At 38.9% G+C, this 21908-nt stretch overlaps 1 protein-coding gene across 7 annotated transcripts in view; it reads left to right on the plus strand.

Annotated features, from left to right (window-relative positions):
- UBE2U (ubiquitin conjugating enzyme E2 U) overlaps window positions 1-21908 on the plus strand; it is a 211667-nt gene that overhangs the window by 25452 nt on the left and 164307 nt on the right. For 6 of the 7 annotated variants that reach the window (XM_087865965.1, XM_087865964.1, XM_045802152.2 and 3 more), the window contains 2 exons: window positions 13738-13786; window positions 21418-21462. In XM_087865965.1, coding sequence (XP_087722091.1) covers window positions 13738-13786; window positions 21418-21462 — 94 coding nt within the window. The remainder of the gene's footprint in view (window positions 1-13737; window positions 13787-21417; window positions 21463-21908) is intronic. The other variant, XM_045802157.2, reaches the window with a different exon arrangement.

The raw sequence follows: 21908 nt of genomic DNA on the forward strand, positions 1-21908 counted from the left end.
TTTGTTTTTGCTTTGTTTTGTTTTGTTTTTTGATACCCTTGTTTTGCTCACTCTTATCCTGCCAGTGACCTCTTCTTGACTTAGCGCAGTGTCTCCACTGCGCCTGTGTTCACTCTGCAGTTAGCAGAATAATGCTGTTGGCTCCTTATGCCCAGAGGGTTTCATCGCAAATGAGGGTTGGGGCCCTAGTGACACATAGTTCTTTCTTCTCTATCCTGCCCCTCCTTCTTCCAGCCGTACACAGCAGCCAGGCATAGTAGCTGCTATCATTACCCCCCTAACAGCAAGCTGTGCTGTTCAGACTCGTTCTGTCAAACTGATCTCTCATGTGCTTTTTTCCCCCAGATGTCCCCTGTTTCTTTTTCCCCTTCCAGGGCCTGCCAGTCCATTAGCTAGGTCTGTACTAGCTAGTTCACGTGCTCCTCCACAGGGCTGGGGTCTGGTGCAAATCAGGCAGTGTTGATCAGGCATCCTTTTTGGCATCCTCAAACACGGCATGATTGTCATGGAGTCCCTCAAACATTCCCTGACAGTTCTGACGCTGGTTTGTGCACACAGGAGTCCTGGTGCGTCACTCTGACCGCATGTCTGACCTCCCAGAACACAGTAGCATCCACTACTGTGTCCTCTGTGCTCACTTACTATCTGTGGAATGAAGAATGAACAATTTATATCACTTAGCCCTTCATTGAGCCCTGCAGTACTGTCATTATAAAGAAATATTCTGTAACAAAGTGATATCCATGCTCTGGTAAATGGAAATTTTAAAACTGGTTTTAAAGGATCGTCTACAGTAAATGATTCTGTGCAATAGAGTTTGGGTTTGGCCTGCCAAAAGGGAGGATGAGAAAGCAACTGAAGAGAAGTCAGCCCTTCCCTTTGTCCTCCTGCCTAGTAGATGCCATCCTTCCCTCCTTCCGTTCTCCAGCTGTACCATCAAGTGAGACAGAAAAGCTGCCCCAGTTGCCAAGTCACCCTGCGGATAAGCAGCAGCGAACAGTACTTTGGCGGGTTTTCACTATATTCTTTAGTTATGCTGGTGGGATATGTGGGAATCCAAGAAGTAAATAGTTACCAGCTTGCTTGCCGCCTCAGCCGGACTAGGAGTGGTAGCCTTGGGTACCATGAAAAGAGTGACTTCTGCAGCTTCCAGGGGAAAGAGTGTCCGAGATACAGCAGACACAGCTGCTAAGGGAGCAGGGGAGAAGGTGCAGAAAACTCCTGCACTCTAAATTCGATGATAGTCTACAACTGTGGGTTTCTGTGAAAAACTGCATCCAGTGAGAATTAATTACTTGTAACAACTTGAAAAATGGTCTCACTAGAATGCTGCAAGAATCATCTTTCATATAATTTAAAATGTTAAGAGATCTAGAAAAAGCATAAAGGGAATTACCACATTTTCAGGTAACACAAAACTGGAACAGATAGTTAATTGTATAAATGAGAAACTCAAGAGGCAGCAAAATGTATCATCTCTGTAGGTATTGAATATAGGCCAGAAATATATGCTCAGTACCCAGTGTAGTGTGTGGTTGTAGGTATTGAATAAAAATTTGTAGAAAGAACAAATGAACAAAATCCATGCAAACTTAAATCCTGATTTTACTTCACAGTTCACACAGTGCTTTCACATACATTTAGTCATCTGATCCTCAGCCTCTCCGTCAGCGGGAAGCCGAGGATCAGTGATGAAGTCGTTGGCTCGAGGCCACAGAGCGTCAGCCTGGGCATTCCCCTTCCCTGTGCCTCCAGATTTAATGGGATGAGCATAAAGTCATTCATTTGGGATCAAAGGTTTAAAATTTCCAAGTAAAGAATGGGAGAAGCCTGACTCAATAGCAGAAATCTACGCAACAATTCTTGCAGAGCTATTTGATCACAAACTTAACGTGAACCACTAACAGAAAGAGCCCTTCCACCAAGCATGCGTCGTGTGATGATTCTGCCCTCCTCTGATGTGGCGGGCCTCATCTGGAATGCCAGCGTGCTCAGGCTGGAGCATCACATTTCCTGAGCTGGAGAAACGGTGTATGTTTAGCTAGTGGACGAAGTGACAAAAGGAAGTTGTAAAAGCTGTTTTCAAATATTTGAAGGACTTTCATATAGAAAAGGGCAATTTCTTCTCTGTTGTTTCAAAAAACTGAAGTAGCTACAATCAGCCGTACCTTCTCCAGGCCTACTAGGTCATAGCCACTATAGTCCAGAATCTGCAGGCGGGGCGCTGGGACGTACCTTGACTATATGGGGGTCTTTTCCCTCATCATCAGTGGTCTGCAACTAATTTTGTTATCCTAAGCCTGAGTCTGGTATTTGGTAAGCAGACATGCAAATGCCTCTCATTCCCCAAACTTTCCATAATGTGTCGTTTGCCTAGCCTGCACAGCTAGGTCTCGGCCTTGGGGTTTTGACAAGAACACGCCAAGCTCTGAGCTCAAACCCAGCTGGTGGAGGTCCCGATGACCTTCCCAAATCCTGCCTTCCTCTTTTGGGCCTGGACCCTCTCTCCCTACTGATAGTGAGGGTGCTCACATACACCAGACTGCCTGGGACAGTCCTGATATAATTATATCTAGCACCCCGTTTGACTCTGTGCTCCATCTTGAACAACAAATTACGAAGTCAGTTGGGTGCCTGACTAATCTGTCCTACAAGCCAAAGCCAGTGTAGTTACAGCATCCCGGGTGGTAATGCCCATCCAGGTCCCAGCTGGCCAAACAGGAAGAAGAATTTTCTAAAAATTCAAGTCGCTCAAGAATGGAGAAGGCTGTTGTCGGGGCACCTGGATGGCTCAGTCTGTTAAGCATCTGCCTTCAGCTCAGGTCATAATTGCAGGGTCCCTCTCCTCTGCCTGCTGCTCCCCCTGCTTGCGCTTTCTCACTGTCAAATACATGAATAAATCTTAAAAAAAAAAAAAAAAAGAATGGAGAAGACTACCTTAGCAGGTAGTATCACTAACAGCCTGCTTTGAGAACTAGTTTTCAGTTAGTCGAGTTCAAGAGCTCTTTTTCACGGATACTGTGAGAGAGCTTCTTGCTCAATGTCAGGAGTTGGGCTAGGGGGTTTTTCAAGTACCTTCCAACTTCGGCTTCGACTTGTTTATGAAAACTTGGAAGAAGGAGGAGAAAAGATCTGGAAGGAGTTAATGCATAACAACTGTCTTGCTTCCCAGCTTCTGAGTATTGCTACTTATTTTCTAATGTGTCACAAGGGATTTATATAAGCCTTTATGTGCTTTTTTTCCCCAGTCTGAGTGAATTTTTATTTCTATGTGGATATATAGTCAAATAATATTTATTCTGTTTATCATTTTTTTTAAGCATAAGGTTTATATAATCTTAAAAAATCTTTGGTTGAAAGAAAATAGAAGAGTATAAAAATAGTAAAACTCAGGAATGGTGGCCACACCTAACATAATAATTTTTCTTTTAGCTAGACATATTCCTGTAGGTTTTGTTAAATAAAGGAGAGTCATGCTACGAAGTTTCAGATTCTTATCTGAGTAAACTGTAATATAGTAACTGACAGATATTTTGACGGAGTGATAATGAGAATAGAGAGGAATTACAGAAATATCAGGGATATTATAATACTAGTTTACATTATATAGCTTTAAAATCTGGTCATTGTGCAAATACATCCCGTTCTTCTTGTGGTTAGGAAGATGTTATGATGGGCATTTGCTCCTTCTTCAGTTCAAGCCTCCAATTAAGTCTTTGGGTTTTTTGTTTCATCCTCCTAACAGTAGAACAATTTTAAAGAAAATTGTTTCTACGCTTAAAGTAGGTGATAACTCATAGGATTTCTGGTTTTGTTTTGTTTTGTTTTTCTTTTTAGAGGGACTGCTTTTTGTTGTTAGGTGTAAGACTACCCCTTCCCCTGGAAAATGTACTTTCTGGATGTCAAAGGGAAAGAGCTTTATTCCAGTAGCACAGCTTATTCATGAAAGAACATGAGCTTTAGCGCCATCCTTCAGACCCAGTTTGGTTGTTGATGATTACAGTGTTGTTATAGATCGTCTGTTATCCACAGATGTCAAGAGATGTGGAGATCAAGTTTAACAGGATGGTGCACGTGGATCGACTTGGTGGAGTTATAAACCTCTTTTCTTCTTGTTTATATTTCATTGTATCAGGTAGTGCAGGAACTTTCAGCAAAATACCTAGTTGCTAGTTTTAACTAAAAATATTTTTTATTTTCTACCGAAGAAATATATTTTCACAGCTTCAAAGAACAAATGATGTGAATTGTTTCTTTAAATTCATATATTTTTTTAAATTCCAGAATAGTTAACATACAGTGTTGTATTCATTTTGGATATACAGTATAGTGATTCAACAATTCTATACATTATTCAGTGCCCACCACGATAAGTGTACTCTAATCCCCTTCACCGATTTCAGTTATCCCCCCACCCACTTCCCCACTGGTAATGACCAGTTTGTTCTCTGTAGTTAAGAGTCTGTTTTTGGGTTTGTCCCTTTTTTGTTTTGTTTGTTTCTTAAATTCCACATATGAATGAAATCATGTGGTAGTTGCCATTCTCTGACTTATTTCACTTAGCATAATACCCTCTAGATCCATCCATGTTGTTATAAATGGCAAGATTTCATTCTTTTTTATGGCTGAGTAATATTCCGTGTGTGTGTGTGTGTGTGTGTGTGTGTGTGTGTGTGTGTGTGTGTGTCTTACCTCTTCTTTATTTATTCATCTATCAGTGGATACTTGGGTTGCTTCCATATTTTGGCTTTTGTAAATAATGCTGCAATAAACATAAGGGTGCATGTATCTTTTTGAATTACTGTTTTCCTATTCTTTGGGTAAACACCCAGTAACGGAATTACTGGATCTCATGATAATTCTATTTTTAATTTTTTGAGGAATATGCATACTGTTTTCCACAGTGGCTGCACCACTTCACATTCCCACCAGTAGTGCACAAGGATTCATTTTTCTCCATATCCTTGCCAGCACTTGTTGTTTCTTGTGGTTTTTAATTTAGACATTCTGATAGGCGTAAGGGGATGTCTCATTGTGGTTTTGATTTGCATCTCCCTGATGATGAGTGATGTTAAGCATCTTTTCATATGTCTGTTGGCCATCTGGATGTCTTCTTTGGATGTGTTCTTTGGAGAAATATCTGTTCGTGTTTTCAGCCATTTTTAATTGGATTATTTGGATTTTTTTGGTGTTGAATTATGTAACTTTTTAAATATATTTTGGATATTAACCCTTTATCAGATAAATCGCTTGCAAGTATCTTTTCCCATTCAGTAGGTTGCCTTTTAGTTTTGTTGATTATTTCCTTTTCTATGTAGAAGCTTTTTATTTTAATGGGAAGCTTTTTATTTTATTTTAATTTAAAGTCCCAATAGTGTATTTTTGCTTTTGTTTCCCTTGTCTCAGAAGACATATCTAGTAAAGTGTTGCTATAGGACGATGTCAGAGAAATTACTGCCTGTGCTCTCTTATAGGATATTTATGGTTTCAGGTCTCATATTTAGGTCCTTCATCCATTTTGAGTGTATTTTTATGTATGGTGCAAGAAAGGGTCCCGTTTCATTCTTTTGTATGTAGCTGTCTGGTTTTCCCAGCACCATTCGTTGAAGAGACTTCTTTCTATTGCATATTCTTGCCTCCTTTGTCATAGAATAATTGACCATGTAAGGGTGGGTTTATTTCTGGGCTTTCTATCCTGTTCTATTGATCTATGTGTCTCTTTTTATGCTAATACCGCACTGTTTTGATTACTATGGCTCTGTAGTGTATCCTGAAACCTGGTATTGTGATACCTCCAGTTTTGTTCTTCTTTTTCAAGATTGCTTTCACCATTTGGGGTCATTTGTGGTTCCATACAAATTTTGGGATTATTTGTTCTAGTTCTGTGAAAAATGCTGCTGGTATTTTGATAGGGATTGCCTTAAGTCTGTAGATTGGTTTGGGCAGGATGAACACTTTAACAGTATTTGTTCTTCCAATCCATGAGCATGGAATATTGTTCCATTTTTTGTGTGGTCTTCAATTTCTTTCATCAGTGTTTTATAGTTCTCAGAGTATAGTTCTCTTACCTCCTTGGTTAAATTTACTCCTAGATGTTTTATAAGTTTTGTTGCATTTGCCAATGGATTGTTTTCTTAATTTCTCTTTCTATTTCATTACTAATATATAGAAATTCAGTGGATTTCTGTATATTGATTTTGTATCCTTTGACTTTACTGAATTTATCAATTCTAATAGTTTTTGTGTGTGTGGAGTCTTTAGGGATTTATATATATAGTATCATGTCATCTGCAGTTAGTGAAAGTTCTACTTGTTCCTTACCAGTTTGGATGCCTTTTCTTTCTTTCTCTTGTCAGATTGCTGTGACTAGGACTCCCAGTACTATGTTGAATAAAAGTGGTGAGAGTGGACATCCATGTCTTGTTCCCATCTTAGAGGAAAAGCTCTCAGTTTTTCACCGTTGACTATGATGTTAGTTTTGGGTTTTTCATGTATGGCCTTTATTATGTTGAGGTTTGTCCCCTCTAAACCTACTTTGTTGAGGGTTTTTATCATGAATGGATGTTGTACTTTATCAAATGCTTTTTCTGAATCTATTGAAATGATCATATGATTTTTATCCTTTCTCTTGTTAATGTGGTGTATCATGTTGATTGATCTGCAAATATTGAACCACCCGTGCATCCCATGAACAAATCTCACTTGATTGTTGTGAACGATTTTTTTAAATGTATTTTAGATTCAATTTGCTAATATTTTGTTGAGGATTTTTGCACGTATGTTTATCAGGGATAGTGGCCTGTAGTTCTCTCTCTCTCTCTCTTTTTTGTACTGGCTTTCTCTGTTTAGTATCAGGGTAACAGTGGCCTCATAGAATGAATTTGAAAGCTTTCCTTCTTCTTCTATTTTTTGGAGTAGTTTGAGAAGAGTAGATGTTAACTCTTCTTTAAAAATTTGGTAGAATTCACCTGTGAACCATCTGGTCCTGGACTCTTGTTTGTTGGGAGTTTTTTGATGACTGGTTCAATTTCATTGCTTGTAATCAGTCTGCTCAAATTTTCTATTTCTTCCTGCTTCAGTTTTGGGAGGTTGTATGTTTGAAGGAATTGATCCATTTCTTCTAGGTTGTCCAATTTGTTGGCATATAATTTTCCATAATATCCTCTCATAATCCTTTGTATTTCTGTGGTGTCAATGTTATTCTGCTCTTTCATTTCTGATTTTGAAATCCCCTCTTCCTTCTTTTCTTTTCTTTTCTTTCTCTTTCTCTTTCTCTTTTTCTTTCTCTTTTTCTTCCTTTCTACATGTTTATCAATTTTGTTGGCATTTTTAAAGAAACAGCTCCTGATTTCATCGATGTATTTTTTAAAATTTCTATTTTGTTTATTTCTGCTCTAATCTTTATTATTTCCTTCCTTCTACTGGTTTCAGGTTTTGTTTGTTCTTTTCCTTGCTCCTTTATTTTTATTTATTTATTTTTAATGATTTTTTATTATATTATGTTAGTCACCATACAGTGCATCCCCGGTTTCCGATGTAAGGCTCGATGTTCCTTGCTCTTTTAGGTGTAAGGTTAGATTGTTTGAGATTTTTCTTGCTTCTTGACGTAGGCCTGTATTGCTGTAAACTTCCTTCTTAGAACAGCTTTTGCTGCATCCCCCAAATTTTGGACCATCATGTTTTCATTTTCATTTGTCTCCATGTATTTTTTGATAACCTCTTTGATTTCCTGGTTGACCCATTCATTGTTTAGTAACATATTACTTAACCTCCATGTATTTGTGTTCTTTCCAGAGTTTTTCTTGTAGTTGATTCGTAGTTTCATAGTGTTGTGGTTGGAAAAGATGTGTAGTGTGACTTTAGTGTTTCTGAATTAGTTGAGACTTGTTTTGTGGCCTAATGTGTGATCTATTCTGAAGAATGTTCCTTGTGCACCTTAAAAGAATGTGTATTCTGCTGTTTTATGATGGAAAGTTGGGAATATATCTGTTCGATCCATCTAATCCAATATGTCCTTCAAAGCCACTGTTTCCTTATTGATTGTCTATTTGGATGATCTATCCATCGATGTGAGTGGGGTCTTAAAGGCCCCTGCTATTATTGAATTTCTATAAGTTTCTTCCTTTATGCTTGCTATTAGCTGCTTTATATATTTGGGTGCTCCAATGTTGGGTGCCTAAATATATACAGTTGTTACATTTTCTTGTTGGATTGTTCCCTTTATGATCGTATAGTGTCCTTCTTTGTTTCTTGTTACAGTCTTTGTTTAAAAGTCTATTTTGTCCAATATCAGTGTTGCTACTCTAGCTTTCTTTTTACTTCCATTTGCGTGATAAATGCTTTCCCATCCCTTCATTTTCAATATGCATATGTCTTTAGGTCTGAAATGAGTCTCTTTTAGGCAGCATATAGATGGGTCTTCCATTCCATCATCCTATGTCTTTTGCTTGGAGTGTTTAGTCCATTTACATTCAAAGTAATTACTGATAGTCATGTACTTATTACCATTTTGTTATTTGTTTTATGATTGTTTTTGTAGTTCTTCTCTGTTGCTTTCTTCCCTTGGCTGTCTTATCTTATGCTTTGCTGGCTTTCTTTAGTAATATACTTGGATTCTTTTCTGGTTTTTTGCATATCTATTACCGGGTTTTGATTTGTGGTTATCATTAGGTTTATATATAACATCTTATGCATATAGCAGTTTATATTAAGTTGATGGTCACTTAGGTTTGAACTCATTCTTTACTCCTCTCTCACCTGTTTTAGGTACACAGTGTCATACTTTACATTCTTTTGTGAATCCCTTGACTGGTTTTTATAGACATACTTAATTGTACTGCTTTTGTGTTTCCTACTTTTCTTATTCCTGCTTGTAGTCTTTCCATTCCACTCACAGACACATCCTTAACACTTCTTGTTGGGCTAGTTTAGTGGTGATGAATTCCTTTAACTTTTGTTTGTCTGGGAAATTCTTTATCTCTCCTTCTTTTCTGAATGATAGCCTTGCTGGATAGAGTATTCTTGGGTGCAGCTTTTTTTTCTTTCGGCATTTTAAATGTATCATGCCACTCCCTCAGGCCTGCAAAGTTTCTGCTGAAAAATCAGCCGATAGCCTTATGAGGTTTCCCTTGTGTGTAACTGTTGCCTTTTTGCTTGTTGCTTTAATTTTTTTTTCCACTATTTTTTTGCCATTTTAATTACCGTGTATCTTTGTGTGGACCTTCTGGGGTTGATTTTCTTGGAAGCTGTCTGTGCCTCCTGGATCTGAATTTCTGCTTCCTTCCCCAGATTCGGGAAGTTTTCAGTTGTTATTTCTTCAAGTAAATTTTCTACTCCCTCCTCTCCCTCTTCTTCTGGGAATCCCTATGATGCAAATGTTGTTATGCTTGATGGTGTTGCTGAGTTTCCTTAGTCTATTTTCATTTATTATTATTTTTTCTCTCTCCTATTCAGCTTGATTTCTTTCTATTACTCTGTCCTCCAGGGCACTGATCCATTCTTCTGCTTCCTCTAGTCTGTTATTTATTCCATTTAGTGTATTTTAAGTTTTAGTTAATTTTAGTTATTAGTTCTTAATTTCTGATTCGTTCTTTTTTATGTTTTCCATCTTTTTGTTGAGTGTCTCCCTGAGGTCCTCCACTCTTTTCTCAAGTCCATTGAGTATCTTTTTTGACCATTACTTTAAATTCTCTATCAAGCATATTACTTATCTTCATTTTGTTTAGCTCTCATGCTATGATTTTGTCCTGTTCTTCCATTTGAGGCCTATTCCTCTGTCTCCTCACTTGGTCTAACTCTCTGTGTCTGTGTCTTTGTGTTAGGAAGGTCAGCTATGTCTCCTGCTATTGAAAGTAATGACTTCATGAAGATGTCCTGTAGTGCCCTGCAGTCCAATGTCCCCTGTTCACCAGAACCTGGTGATTCAGGGGTATCTCCTATGTGTGTTGCATGTGCCCTGTGTTGTGGATGAGCTCCTTTTGCCTTCAGTCATTTGCAGTGGCTCTCTTTTCCTGTTGTGAGCAGGCTTTTGTCCCTATGATGTTAGTGGGTCAGTCTGGGGCCACCTTGGACTTGAGTTGAGTCAGACCAGGTATTTGCCAGAGATGGAGTAGAATGAAATCGCAGGGCACACCCCATGTGTTATTTCCTAAGAAGCTTTTTTGGCCCACTGCTGGGGCCACAGTTGGACTGGTGTGTGTTGTTATCTTCCCCTCTCCAGTTCAGGAGTCACTTTGGGGTGGTGTGGGCCCCTACTGGGGCTGCTTGCACACCACCCGGCTTGTCGTACCATTTTGGATGGGCTCCCGCCAAGGGCATATTTGAGGGGGCAGGTCAGCAGGAGAAAGCAAGGTCAGGGATTGTGGTTTTAGCAAGGTTTGTGTGGGTCTGCTGTGGGAGGGAATCTGCAACTGCCTAGGAAAACTGCCCAGGCTTGGATGGAGTGGCATGTCCACAGAAGAATGCGGGGGCAGGGAGAGCTATTAGCCAGCTAGGTGGGGAGTGTTGGTGCTGCACTGGTTCCTGCAGGTGTCCATGTGTTTAGGCTAGGTGGCAAAGGAGGAAAATGACATGAAGTAGCTCTTTTGTTCTTGGAGAAGTCGCTCAAAGTTCCCTGCCCATCCAGCACATGCTCTGAGATTAGTAAATAAATCTCCTTCCCATATACTCCAGGTATTTTTAACTGCTGCTTCCGTGCCTTATCTCAGCAGGGTTGTTTGCTATGTTGTCTCTTTAAGGGCAGGGACTCAGTTTCCTGTCACCCTCCTGGCTCTCCCAGAGCAGAGCCTGCTGATTTTTAAAGTTCCAGGTGTTAAGCCCCACTGACTGTTAGGCCCTCTGGTTTTCAAAGCCAAATGTCATGGGGATTCATCTTCCTCATCCAAGTTCCCTGTCCCTGGGGAACCTGGTGTGAGGGTCTGTTTCTTTCCCGTCTCTGCAACCGCGGTGTCCCTCCCTTCTGCAGACAGTCCACAGGTCTGTTTGGCTCCTGACCAAGTCTCTGCCCTTCCTACCCTCTTTGATGTGCCTCTTCTCTCCCTTTAGCTGTGAGGAATCTGTCCTGCCAGTCTTTAGGTTGTTTTCTGGGTTATTTACACTGATGTGGATGTTATCTAGTTTTATTCATGGGATGAGGTAAGCTTAGGATCCTACTCTACCATCTTCCCTGGAAGCATACAAATCGGTTTTTAATGAAGCATAGCAGACCCTGGAACCCCACACCTTCCATTGCTGAGTGCTGCCCCCACCCCCACAAACTACCAAGAGCTTTCAACACATATTTCTTCTGGAATTTACCACTATATTTCTAAGTTTTTTTAATACTTATATTTCTGGGTGTTCAGTTTTAGATATTACTTATAGGCTTCTTTTGAAATAAAAAGATTTAAATTTATACTATTTCCATCCATGTTTATCTCCCCCTCTTCCTAATATAGTTTGGTTACATTAATATTTACTATGACTTAGTAATTATGTGTCACAAAAGAACCATAAATGATTCTTTTTCTTTCCTTGTACAAATGGCCCAATTATTCATTCCCTTGCTTTTTGTTTTTTACTATATCTACTATCTATTCTTCCCTTAAACTTTGTGACAAAGCTGTAAAACAACTCCCAGGTAGCCCATCAATTGCATTTTTCTCCCGTGGAGACCTCTTTTCTCTGGTATCCCATCCTCCTTTGGTTCCAAGTTGGCAGTTCTCTGGTAGGTGTCCTGGGATGATTCTTTGCCTGTTTCTTGAACAGGCAGGAGCACCTGCTTGATCCCTTGCTTTTCTCTTGCTTGGTTTGCTCCTTCATTTTGTTGGAGCACTTCTTCTAGGAGCTTCTTAGTACATGAGAGTTAAATCTATTATTACTTTATATACCTGCAGATGTATTTATTCCACTGTCTTATGTTCACAATTTAGTTAAATTTTAGTTTGGAAATTTCTTGCAGAATTGTAAAAATCCTATTACCATGTAGTTTTCTAGTGTTGCTCTTGAGAAGTCTGATTTCACTCATATGTCTGATTCTTCACATATGATGTATTTTCCTTCTAAAACTTTTTAAATTTCCTCTTTATTTCCAGGGATCTGAAATTTTTTTAAAGATTTTATTTATTTATTTATTTATTGGACAGAGAGAGAGAGCACAAGCAGGGGGAGCAACAGAGGGTGAGGGAGGAGCCTGATGTGGGGCTTGATCCCAGGACCCTGGGATCATGACCTGAGCCGAACAGCAGACGCTTAACTGACTGAGCCACCCAGGCGCCCCTGAATTTTTTTGATAATGTTTTTTGATGTAGTTGCTTTTGTGTGTGTATGTGTGTGTATGTGTGTGTGTGTGTGTGTGTGTGTGTGTGTGTGTGTGTTTTCCTTCTTTACTCATCATATAGGGCTTTTGCTAGGCTGTTTAAATCTCAAATTCTAATCCTTTAGTTCTGAAATTTTTTCTTATGTGATTTCTTTTATCATTTCCCCCTCCATTTTCACTATTCTCTTTTTTAAATATCCACATATTTGGATGCATGATCTACTGATCCAGTCCTCTAATTTTGAAACATCTATTTTCTCCTATTATCCAGATACATCTTTGTTTTTTGTTCTATATTCTGGAAGATTTCCAGCAAAGTATGTTTCTGTTTCCTATTTTTCTCCCTATTTATTTGTTTTTGTTGTTATCTTTCATGATATTGACTTTATGCAAATGTGTAGTGATCTTTGTCCATTGATGGACATATGAAGAATGGAAATCAATCATTAAAAATATTGAAAATATTTGAATACAGACTAGATTTGTTGAGAGTTTTATTTCTTTATTGGGTTATTCAGTGAGGACCTAGCCATGTCATTAGTCAGGCCTGACTATATCTCCTGAAGTCAATGCTCCAGTCTTATGCCTGGAGAGAGAGACATTAGTTGCTTAAACTCTGGGAGTTGGACAGTGGGAAAGAATAAGGAGTTTTATCTATCCAGTAAGATTTATGTGATTCATTCCCTGCTTCCAGTCCCTCACCATACTCTTATCCTGCTTTGTACCTAATATCCTTCAGTTCTGAGTCTCTGTGATTCAGTGTCTCCAGGAAGTAAGTATCTTCCCTCCTGCCTCGATAGTGGTGATCATGTGCTTGTACAGGGTGAGGATATAAGTATTTGATGTCTATGCTATACCTCCTCCCTTTCAGAGGCATCTGACATCTCCAATTCCTGAATTGTTCCTTAAGTTTCTGAAGTGTAAGTCTGCATGCTTTTTATTAGTGTCCCCTCCTCATGTCATTAGGTTTCAAATTCCTGGCTAAGACAGTTACCATTTGAAATCTTTCATCTTGAAAAAAATTTTTTAAAGATTTATTTTTTATTTTAGAGAGAGAATGAGCAAGAGAGAAAGAGAAAGGATGTCCAAGCAGAGGGAGGGGCAGGTGGAGAGGGAGAGAAGCAGACTCCCTGATGAGTATGGAGCCCAATGCAGGACTCCACACAGGGCTAGATGGAAGGCTCATCGTTGGGCTCAATCTCATGATCTGAGGTCATGACCTGAGCCAAAATTACAAGCCAGATGTTTAACTGATTGAGCCATCCAGGTACCCCTCATCTTGAAAATTTTTCTTACCATTTTTCTTTTTTTCTCCTTGAGGTTTTATACTTTTATTTTTATTCTTTTATTACCATTTTATCAAGGTTTTGGAAAAAATTTACATAAAGCTATATATTCGTTCTTCCAAGTCAACCAGAATCCTTTCATGTTTTTCTTTACAGTGACAGATAACAGCCCTGAGTTTCCTAAAGATCCAGATAAGCTTACCAGGTAAGTCTTTCTTTATACAATTCCATGTCAATTTCTTTCTTACTCTCTCTCTTGCTTTCTTTCTCTCTCTCTTGCTCTCTCTTTCTCTTTCATCTCTACACCCAACATGGGGCTCAAACTCACAAGCCAGATCAAGAGTCTCATGCTCTACCAACTGAGCCAGCCTGGAGCCCTTCAAATGATTTACTAAAAGGACTATTGATTTAAACTATTTATATTTTTTTAAATCATAGTTGCATTTTCACTTTTTAACTTAGAAAAGGAAGTAGATATCTTTTCCTCTTACAACGCTTTTTTAAAAATGTTGTTTTCAGGAAGAATGTGAGAAGTTATTGAATTCTTTTTAGACTGTTGCATTAAAATTGAATGTAATTTTATGAACTTGCCTATTCTTTAAATTTTTATTTTTTATTGTTAAAGGAAAAAAAAACATGTTGTCAACATAATGAGTACAAACCACTATAGATCACAAAAACCAAGCAGTTTAGGAAAAGATAAGGTTCTAGAGAAAAATGGTGAGTTAGGGGTGAAGCCATTGTATCTTTTAGGAGACAACATGAAAATGTGGCATCAATTTAGCCATGAACACCTGAACAAGGTATAGGTCAATATTCTCATTATGGTTCTGTAGCATTTAGTTTCTTGAGCATTTTCATCAGTCTTAATTTGATAGTCAGGTGTAGAAAACAGCCAGTAAACTAGTGTTGAAATAACTTGCTTCAGCTTAAGTCTCCTTGACTGGCCCTGTATAAAGATGAACAAATTAGGTAACTCAAGTGGCTTTGGTTTGTGAAGTACTGGAAAATTTCAGAAAGGCAAGCATAATCTGGTGGGTAGTGTACGAGGTTGGTATTAAGTAAAGTACATTGCTGCCCCTTAAACTTGTCAATATGGAGAGAAGCAACTGAACTTCTTGGCACAAAATAGACTTGTGGTAAATAGTTGTTGAATGCGTAAACACCGTTTTATCATCTATAACACACGAATGTCCCTGGGATATTACAAAGTTCTTTTTATTTGTGGTGTAGTTATTTACAATGCATAAAGTTACGGCGTCAGTATTTACTGATAAGGCAGTAAGAGGAGGCCAGAAGAACGTCTATGGTCCCAGCTTTGGCAGTTCCTCTGAATGAAACCAAGGATAAATGATGCCAGAATCCAGTCTTATTTGTGGTGTTCACCTAGTGCTAGCCTGAAATCTCTAGAGAAATCTCTAGGATTCAATCAAAGCAGTATAATCTAGATTTCAATTATACTCTACACTCCTAGTATATAGAATCCTGCAATTTATTATGTATCTGTGAATCCAAACATTTATTCGTGGCACATTTGTTATGGGATAAAGCTCAGTGATGTCTAGCTTTTAGTTTTTATGTAAAATTTTATAATGAGGTCCTTCAGAAATTACTCCAAGAGAGATGCTGCTCTTAGCCTTGTCAGTCCAGCACCGTATGCTAGAACTTTACACTACTTCATGAGCTGAAAGAATTAACCTGATGATAGAAATGGATTCCAGAGACCTACCCAGACAGTTAAACCCTGTTTCCAAAAACTATAAGAAAACATAGGCAAAGTCTAGTCAACTGAGTAGGATATAGTCAAGGGAATCCAGTTGATGTTCAGTAATTGAAAGTGATTTAAGCGTGTGCGTGTCATCTGGGATGTTTGCACATGGGCTGCAGGATACCACTTAACAAGACATAGAGCAGTCTCTGAGAGAACAGCTACTTACTCATTTATTTCAAATGTATTCACTGAGCATTTGCTCTCTGCCAGGCACCGTGCTCCCATCTTGGGGACACACATCTGAATAATATGTGATCTTTGATCTCACGTGATTTATAATCTAGGATTGGAAGCTCTCCTCTGACAGGAGATGGTGCAAGGAGTATGCCTGGCCGTCAGTCCTACAGGACCATTTGGGAGCAACTTCTACCAGAGGATGTAGTTGGAAGGCCACAGAGCAAATACCAGGATCATGACTAGGGGGAATGCTAAGGTCAGATGGAATCCTATTAAAAATGAGTCATATTGAGTAGAAACTTCTTTCCCTATAGCTTTTCTTCCCCCCCCCCTTAGAGGCTTTCACTTTTTCATTAAGTCATCTATCACTGGTACCACCTCTGTTAAATGCAATCCAACATTTCATTGGGCCATACCTATTAATTATTTTATTACATTAATACTTATAATAAGTGGTATTATATAGACAAGATCTAGATGCTGCAAGAGCTTGGAGAGAGAAATATCTTCCTAAAGCTTGGAGTCCCAGAGTGGGGGAGGGACATATAAAGGCCAGCTTCCAGGAGAAGGTGATGCCTGAGGTGATTTTTAAGGGTAGAATAGGAATTCACCTGCAGACAAGAGAATAAGGACATTCAGGCAGAGGGAATAACACACTCAAAAGCATGGAGATATGAGAGAGCATATTTCCCATAGACTGACCCAAGGGAAAGTAAGTTGACATCCAGAATAAAAAGTGAATCCAGATGCCAGAGGCAACCAAAGTGTGTCAGGAGCTGAGATACAAAACCAAAAGGGGGTGGGGAGAAGGGGATTGGTTGCCAGATATCAAGAGAATAGAAGTATCTTTTGGACATGGTTCTGCAGTGTTTACTTACTAACATTAAACAGAGGTGAATGGGTTATGAAATATTACATATGTTATTATCTGAGCTAGATCTTCTGAATAACTTGTCGCAGCTTCTACATCAGCACTTGCTGCTTCCCCTCGCACTTTTATGTTATAGACAGCTTCTTTCCTTAAACCTCATGAGCAAAACCAAAAAACAAAAAAACCCTCATGAACCAACATCATAGATTGACTTGCCACAAGGTTAGATCCTAGAGGAGAGCATAGGCAGCAACCTCTACAACATCGGCCACAGCAACCTTTTTCATGACACATCTCCAAAGGCAAGAGAAACAAAAGATAAAATGAACTTGTGGGACTTCATCAAGATAAAAAGCTTCTGCACAGCCAAGGAAACAGTCAAAAAAACTAAGAGGCAGCCCACGGAATGGGAGAATATATTTGCAAATGATACTACAGATAAAAGACTGGTATCCAAGATCTACAAAGAACTTCTCAAACTCAATACACGAGAAACAAATAAACAAATCATAACATGGGCAGAAGATATGAACAGACACTTTTCCAATGAAGACATACAAATGGCTAACAGACACATGAAAAAATGTTCAAAATCATTAGCCATCAGGGAAATTCAAATCAAAACCACACTAAGATACCACCTTACGCCAGTTAGAATGGCAAAAATTGACAAGGCAAGAAACAACAATTGTTGGAGAGGATGTGGAGAAAGGGGATCCCTCCTACATTGTTGGTGGGAATGCAAGTTGGTACAACCACTCTGGAAAACAGTGTGGAGGTCCCTTAAAAAGTTAAAAATTGAGCTACCCTATGACCCAGCAATTGCAGTACTGTGTATTTACCCCAAAGATACAGACGTAGTGAAGAGAAGAGCCATATGCACCCCAATGTTCATAGCAGCTTTGTCCACAATAGCCAAATCGTGGAAGGAACCGAGATGCCCTTCAACAGATGACTGGATTAAGAAGTTGTGGTCCATATATACAATGGAATATTACTCAGCCATCAGAAAGAATGAGTTCTCAACATTTGCTGCAAGATGGACGGCACTGGAGGAGATAATGCTAAGTGAAATAAGTCAAGCAGAGAAAGACAATTATATGATTTCTCTCATCTATGGAACATAAGAACTAGGAAGATCGGTAGGGGAAGAAAGGGATAAAGAAAGGGGGGGTAATCAGAAGGGGGAATGAAGCATGAGAGACTATGGACTCTGAGAAACAAACAGGGCTTCAGAGGAGGGGGTTGGGGGAATGGGATACACTGGTGATGGGTGGTGGGGAGGGCACGTATTGCATGGTGCACTGGGTGTTATATGCAACTAATGAATCATTGAACTTTACATCAAAAACCAGGGATGTACTGTATGGTGACTAACATAATATAATAAAAAAACACTAAAAAAAAAAAAAAAAGACAAACCTGCAATTTGTAAAAACGCAGTGTCTGCAAAGCACAACAAAACAAGGTAGGCCTGTATTTCAAAATAAAAAAAGTTTTTGAAGAAAAATATTCAAACTTTTTCACTGAATAGGGAAAAATGGGTATACTTTCAAACTTCCAAACTCTGATTTGAAAATCTGAGAAGATTATTATAAGAAAGAAAAACTATAGGCCAATATCTCTCATAAACACAGAAGCATAAAGCCTAATCAAAATATTAGGAAATTGAATCCACTGATACATAAAGAGGGATAATACATCATGACCAGGAGGGCTTTATTTCAGGAAAGACAGGTTGGGTTAAAAATTTAAAAATCAGTGTAACTTACGTAACCAAATAAAGGAAAAAACCATAAAGTGATCTCAATGAATCAGGAAAAAGTATTTGCTAAAATTTATCACCCATTTATGATAAAAATTCTCACCAAACTAGGAATAGAGAAGGAATTCCTTATTCCAATGAAGAGAATCTACAATAATCCAACAGCAAACCTCATACTTAAATGTGAAATGTTGAAGGATTTTCACCTGAGTTTAGCAACAAGGCATGTATGTCCATTATCACCACTTCTATTCAGCATTGCACTGGAAGTCCTAGCCAGTGCCATGAAGCCAGGGAAAAAAAGTTATAAAGTTTGGGAAGGATGAAGTAAACCATCTTTTTTTCACAGATGACAGGATTTTATATAATGGTAAGATCCAAATGAATGAATATAAAGCTTGAAAATTAATAAGTGAATTTAGCAAGGCCCCAGGATATAAGATGAACATTTTAAAAAGCAACTATATTTTTATGTAGAAGCAGTCAATACACAGAAATGGAAATGTTATAAATACTACTACAGGGGCACCTGGGTGGCTCAGTCGGTTAAGCGTCTGCCTTCAGGTCAGGTCATGGTCCCAGGGTCCTGGGATTAAGCCTCATGATGGGCTTCTTGCTCAGCAGGGGAGTCTACTTCTTCCTCTTCCCTCTGCCCCTACCCCTGCCTGTGCTCTCTCTCATTGTGTCTCTCAAATAAATAAAAATCTTAAAAAACTATTACAATAGCATCAAAATGTAACAAGACAAGAATAAGACATCTATGCTGAAGACCATAAAATATCTCTGGAAAAAATTTCAAAAGACCTAAAGAAATAGATGCATAATGTTTGTGACTTGAGAGTGACTCAATATTATTGCAATGTTAGTTCTTCCCAAATTATAGATTCAATTCAGTCAAAATCTCAACATTTTTTTCCTGGAATTTAATGAAGTGATTTAAAAATATATCTACAGGGCTGAGTGGGTGGCTTAGTCGGTTAAGCATCTGACTCTTGATTTCGGCTCAGATCATGATCTCAGGGTTGTGAGATCGAGCCCTGCATAGGACTCCAAGCTGGGCATGGATTGCCTAAGATTCTCTCTCTCCCTCTCCCTGTTTCCATCCCCCGCCCCTTCTCCTTCTGCCCCTCCCCCTTCTCTCCCTCTAAAAAAATAAATACGTAAGGAAAAATAAAATATATCTACAAATGCAAAGGATTTAGGATAACAAGTTAATCTTGAACAAAGAGGACTGACACTCCCAGATATCAAGGTGTACTAGAAAGTTAGAATAAATTTCACTCTGATTGGATCTTTTTAAGTCGGGTTCTGTTCCTAAGTAGTAACCATTGCCAGACAGCCTTAAACCCATCAGACCCTGACATAGAGTCAGGGTGGAGGTCAGTCCCGTCAGACTGAATGTCATGAACATAAGGGGGAAGAGTGGAGTAGTTACTGGAGAGGTAACCACAATGTCCACTGTGACAACCTTCATATATATACTATTTTTAATGGACTGAAACCTTGGTAAGTAAGAGTTTGACAGGCATAGGAGACACAAAAGTCTCCAGCCAGACCTGCTTGCACACATGCAGAAATGTGATACTGTGGTGTACCCCAGATCAGCAGGAAGTTCCATGTGATGGAGCCTCTGCATGTGCAGATGAATGGTGGAAGAAATAGTTGGAAATGGCCAGATGCTGATGAACCTCGAGCTCTGTTTGAAAGTGTTTAGACTCCACCCTATAGATTTTCATAACCAAAAGTGGTTTTTAAAAAAATTTTTTTAAAGATTTTATTTATTTATTTGACAAAGAGAGAGAGAGACAGCCAGCGAGAGAGGGAACACAAGCAGGGGGAGTGGGAGAGGAAGAAGCAGGCTCCCAGCAGAGGAGCCTGATGTGGGGCTCGATCCCAGGACTCTGGGATCATGCCCTGAGCTGAAGGCAGATGCTTAATGACTGAGCCTCCCAGGCACCCCCAAAAGTAGTTTTTAAGCAGAGGCATGGTGTCCTGGAATAGGGGGAGAGAAACTGAGGTAGAGAAACAATAAGGAAGCTATTTAGAGGTTGCAGAAGAGAAATGATGAGGTATTTGCCCAAGACAGTGGAGGAGACCAGCTGACACTGAGTACTAAGGGATTCTAAACTCCCTGCCTGGCTCTTCCCGTGGATGATTTCATTGAATGCGCACCACACCTGCTGGAGAAAGTTCTCTCTTAATTTTATAGATGATGAAACAGGAGTGAAATAGTTACATGTGTGGAGTCACACAGCTAATAAGTAGTGGGACCTGAGTGTTTTAACACAGGCCAGATGATTCCAGAGCCTGTACTCTTAATCATGATATTGCATGACTAAATATCCAGAGATTGGTAGGGGTTTAATCAGTAGGCTTGGGTTATGGCTGGGATGTTGCTTCCATGAACTAGCATTACCTTGACTCTCTTCTTCCCTTAATGATCCTTTTTGTTTCCTTCACTGGCTCCTCTGAGCTCTGAATTGGTTTCTGATCTTTCTTTTCTAAACACTTACTTATTCTTTCTGTGTTTGTTTTCCCTAATGGTGTCATTTATCAACCTTTATGTTGATTTGACCCAAATCTCTTATTTCCAGTCTCAATTTCTCAATCACACTCCTAAAGGTCATCACCTAAAACCTATGTTTAAATTTAAGCTCATATTTTACTTCAGAGTCTCTAGATCCTTTCTGTTCATAGCAAAACTAAATGGTCTTCCGGGCTTTAGAAGAATATCTGACCCCCAGATTCCTTCACCTTTCACACCCTATCAGAAAACCAGTCCAGTCATTTCATTAGCATGTCAGACATTCATCTCCTTCCCTTCATAGTCTCTGCTCCCACCCTCAGTTAGCTCTGCATTTCTTGCCTGAATTACTGCATCTGTTTCCAAACTTGTCTCCCTGCATTTAATCTCTCATATACTCCACCCTGCATACTAACGCCAGAAGAAACTCTTACACACTCGGTTCATAATTTACTTGCCTTATTCAAGAACTTCTGATTGCTCTCTATCACCTAATAAATCAGATTCCTGAATCAACTCTAATCCATTCTCTGCCTAAATCTGAAGACCTGCATTGCCCAGTTTCAGTTATTTTATCAAATTCCAATTCCTCTGAAATTGGAACTCTCCACTCTAGTCAATTATCTCATTACTATTGTCTCTTACCCCAACACGCTCTGCTGCACATGCACCATGCTCCTTCCCATCTGAGCTATTGCTCACCGAAATGCCTTCTCCATCTGTTCCAGGTCCATATCCCAAGCAACTTCTTCCGTAAAGGCTCCAAGACAAAGGTACATCTCTCTCTTCCAACTTTTTTAGCTTACTGCCACTGCCAAAGAAGTATCTGTCATTGTCATCTCCAAATGTCTGTGTTAAATGATGTAACACTTTATATGTTAATATATAAGGCTATTCTATTTGCTAATTTGGGTATATATCTTATTTTCCCAATAGGATAATAAGCTCTGATGTTCAATTTTAAATTATGTCTTCTACTTTTTCTTATTCATAATGCCAATGATAATACTCAGTAAATTCCTGTTAAGGTTTCAAATTATGAACACATGTATTTTTTTTATACTTCCCTGTAAACTTAGTAGCTTATCTGAATCATCATAAATTGTTACTGTTCTCCTATTTTAAGGTGCTGTTTCTTTTACAGAATTGAAAATGCAATTCTCAAATGTTTAAGACATTCTGCTTTGTATATTCAAACTATATTAAAGTTATACCTTTT

Source organism: Ursus americanus, chromosome 12 (genome assembly GCF_024610735.1).
Source record: "Ursus americanus isolate L20-20 chromosome 12, mUrsAme1.1.p, whole genome shotgun sequence".
NCBI lineage: Eukaryota > Metazoa > Chordata > Mammalia > Carnivora > Ursidae > Ursus > Ursus americanus.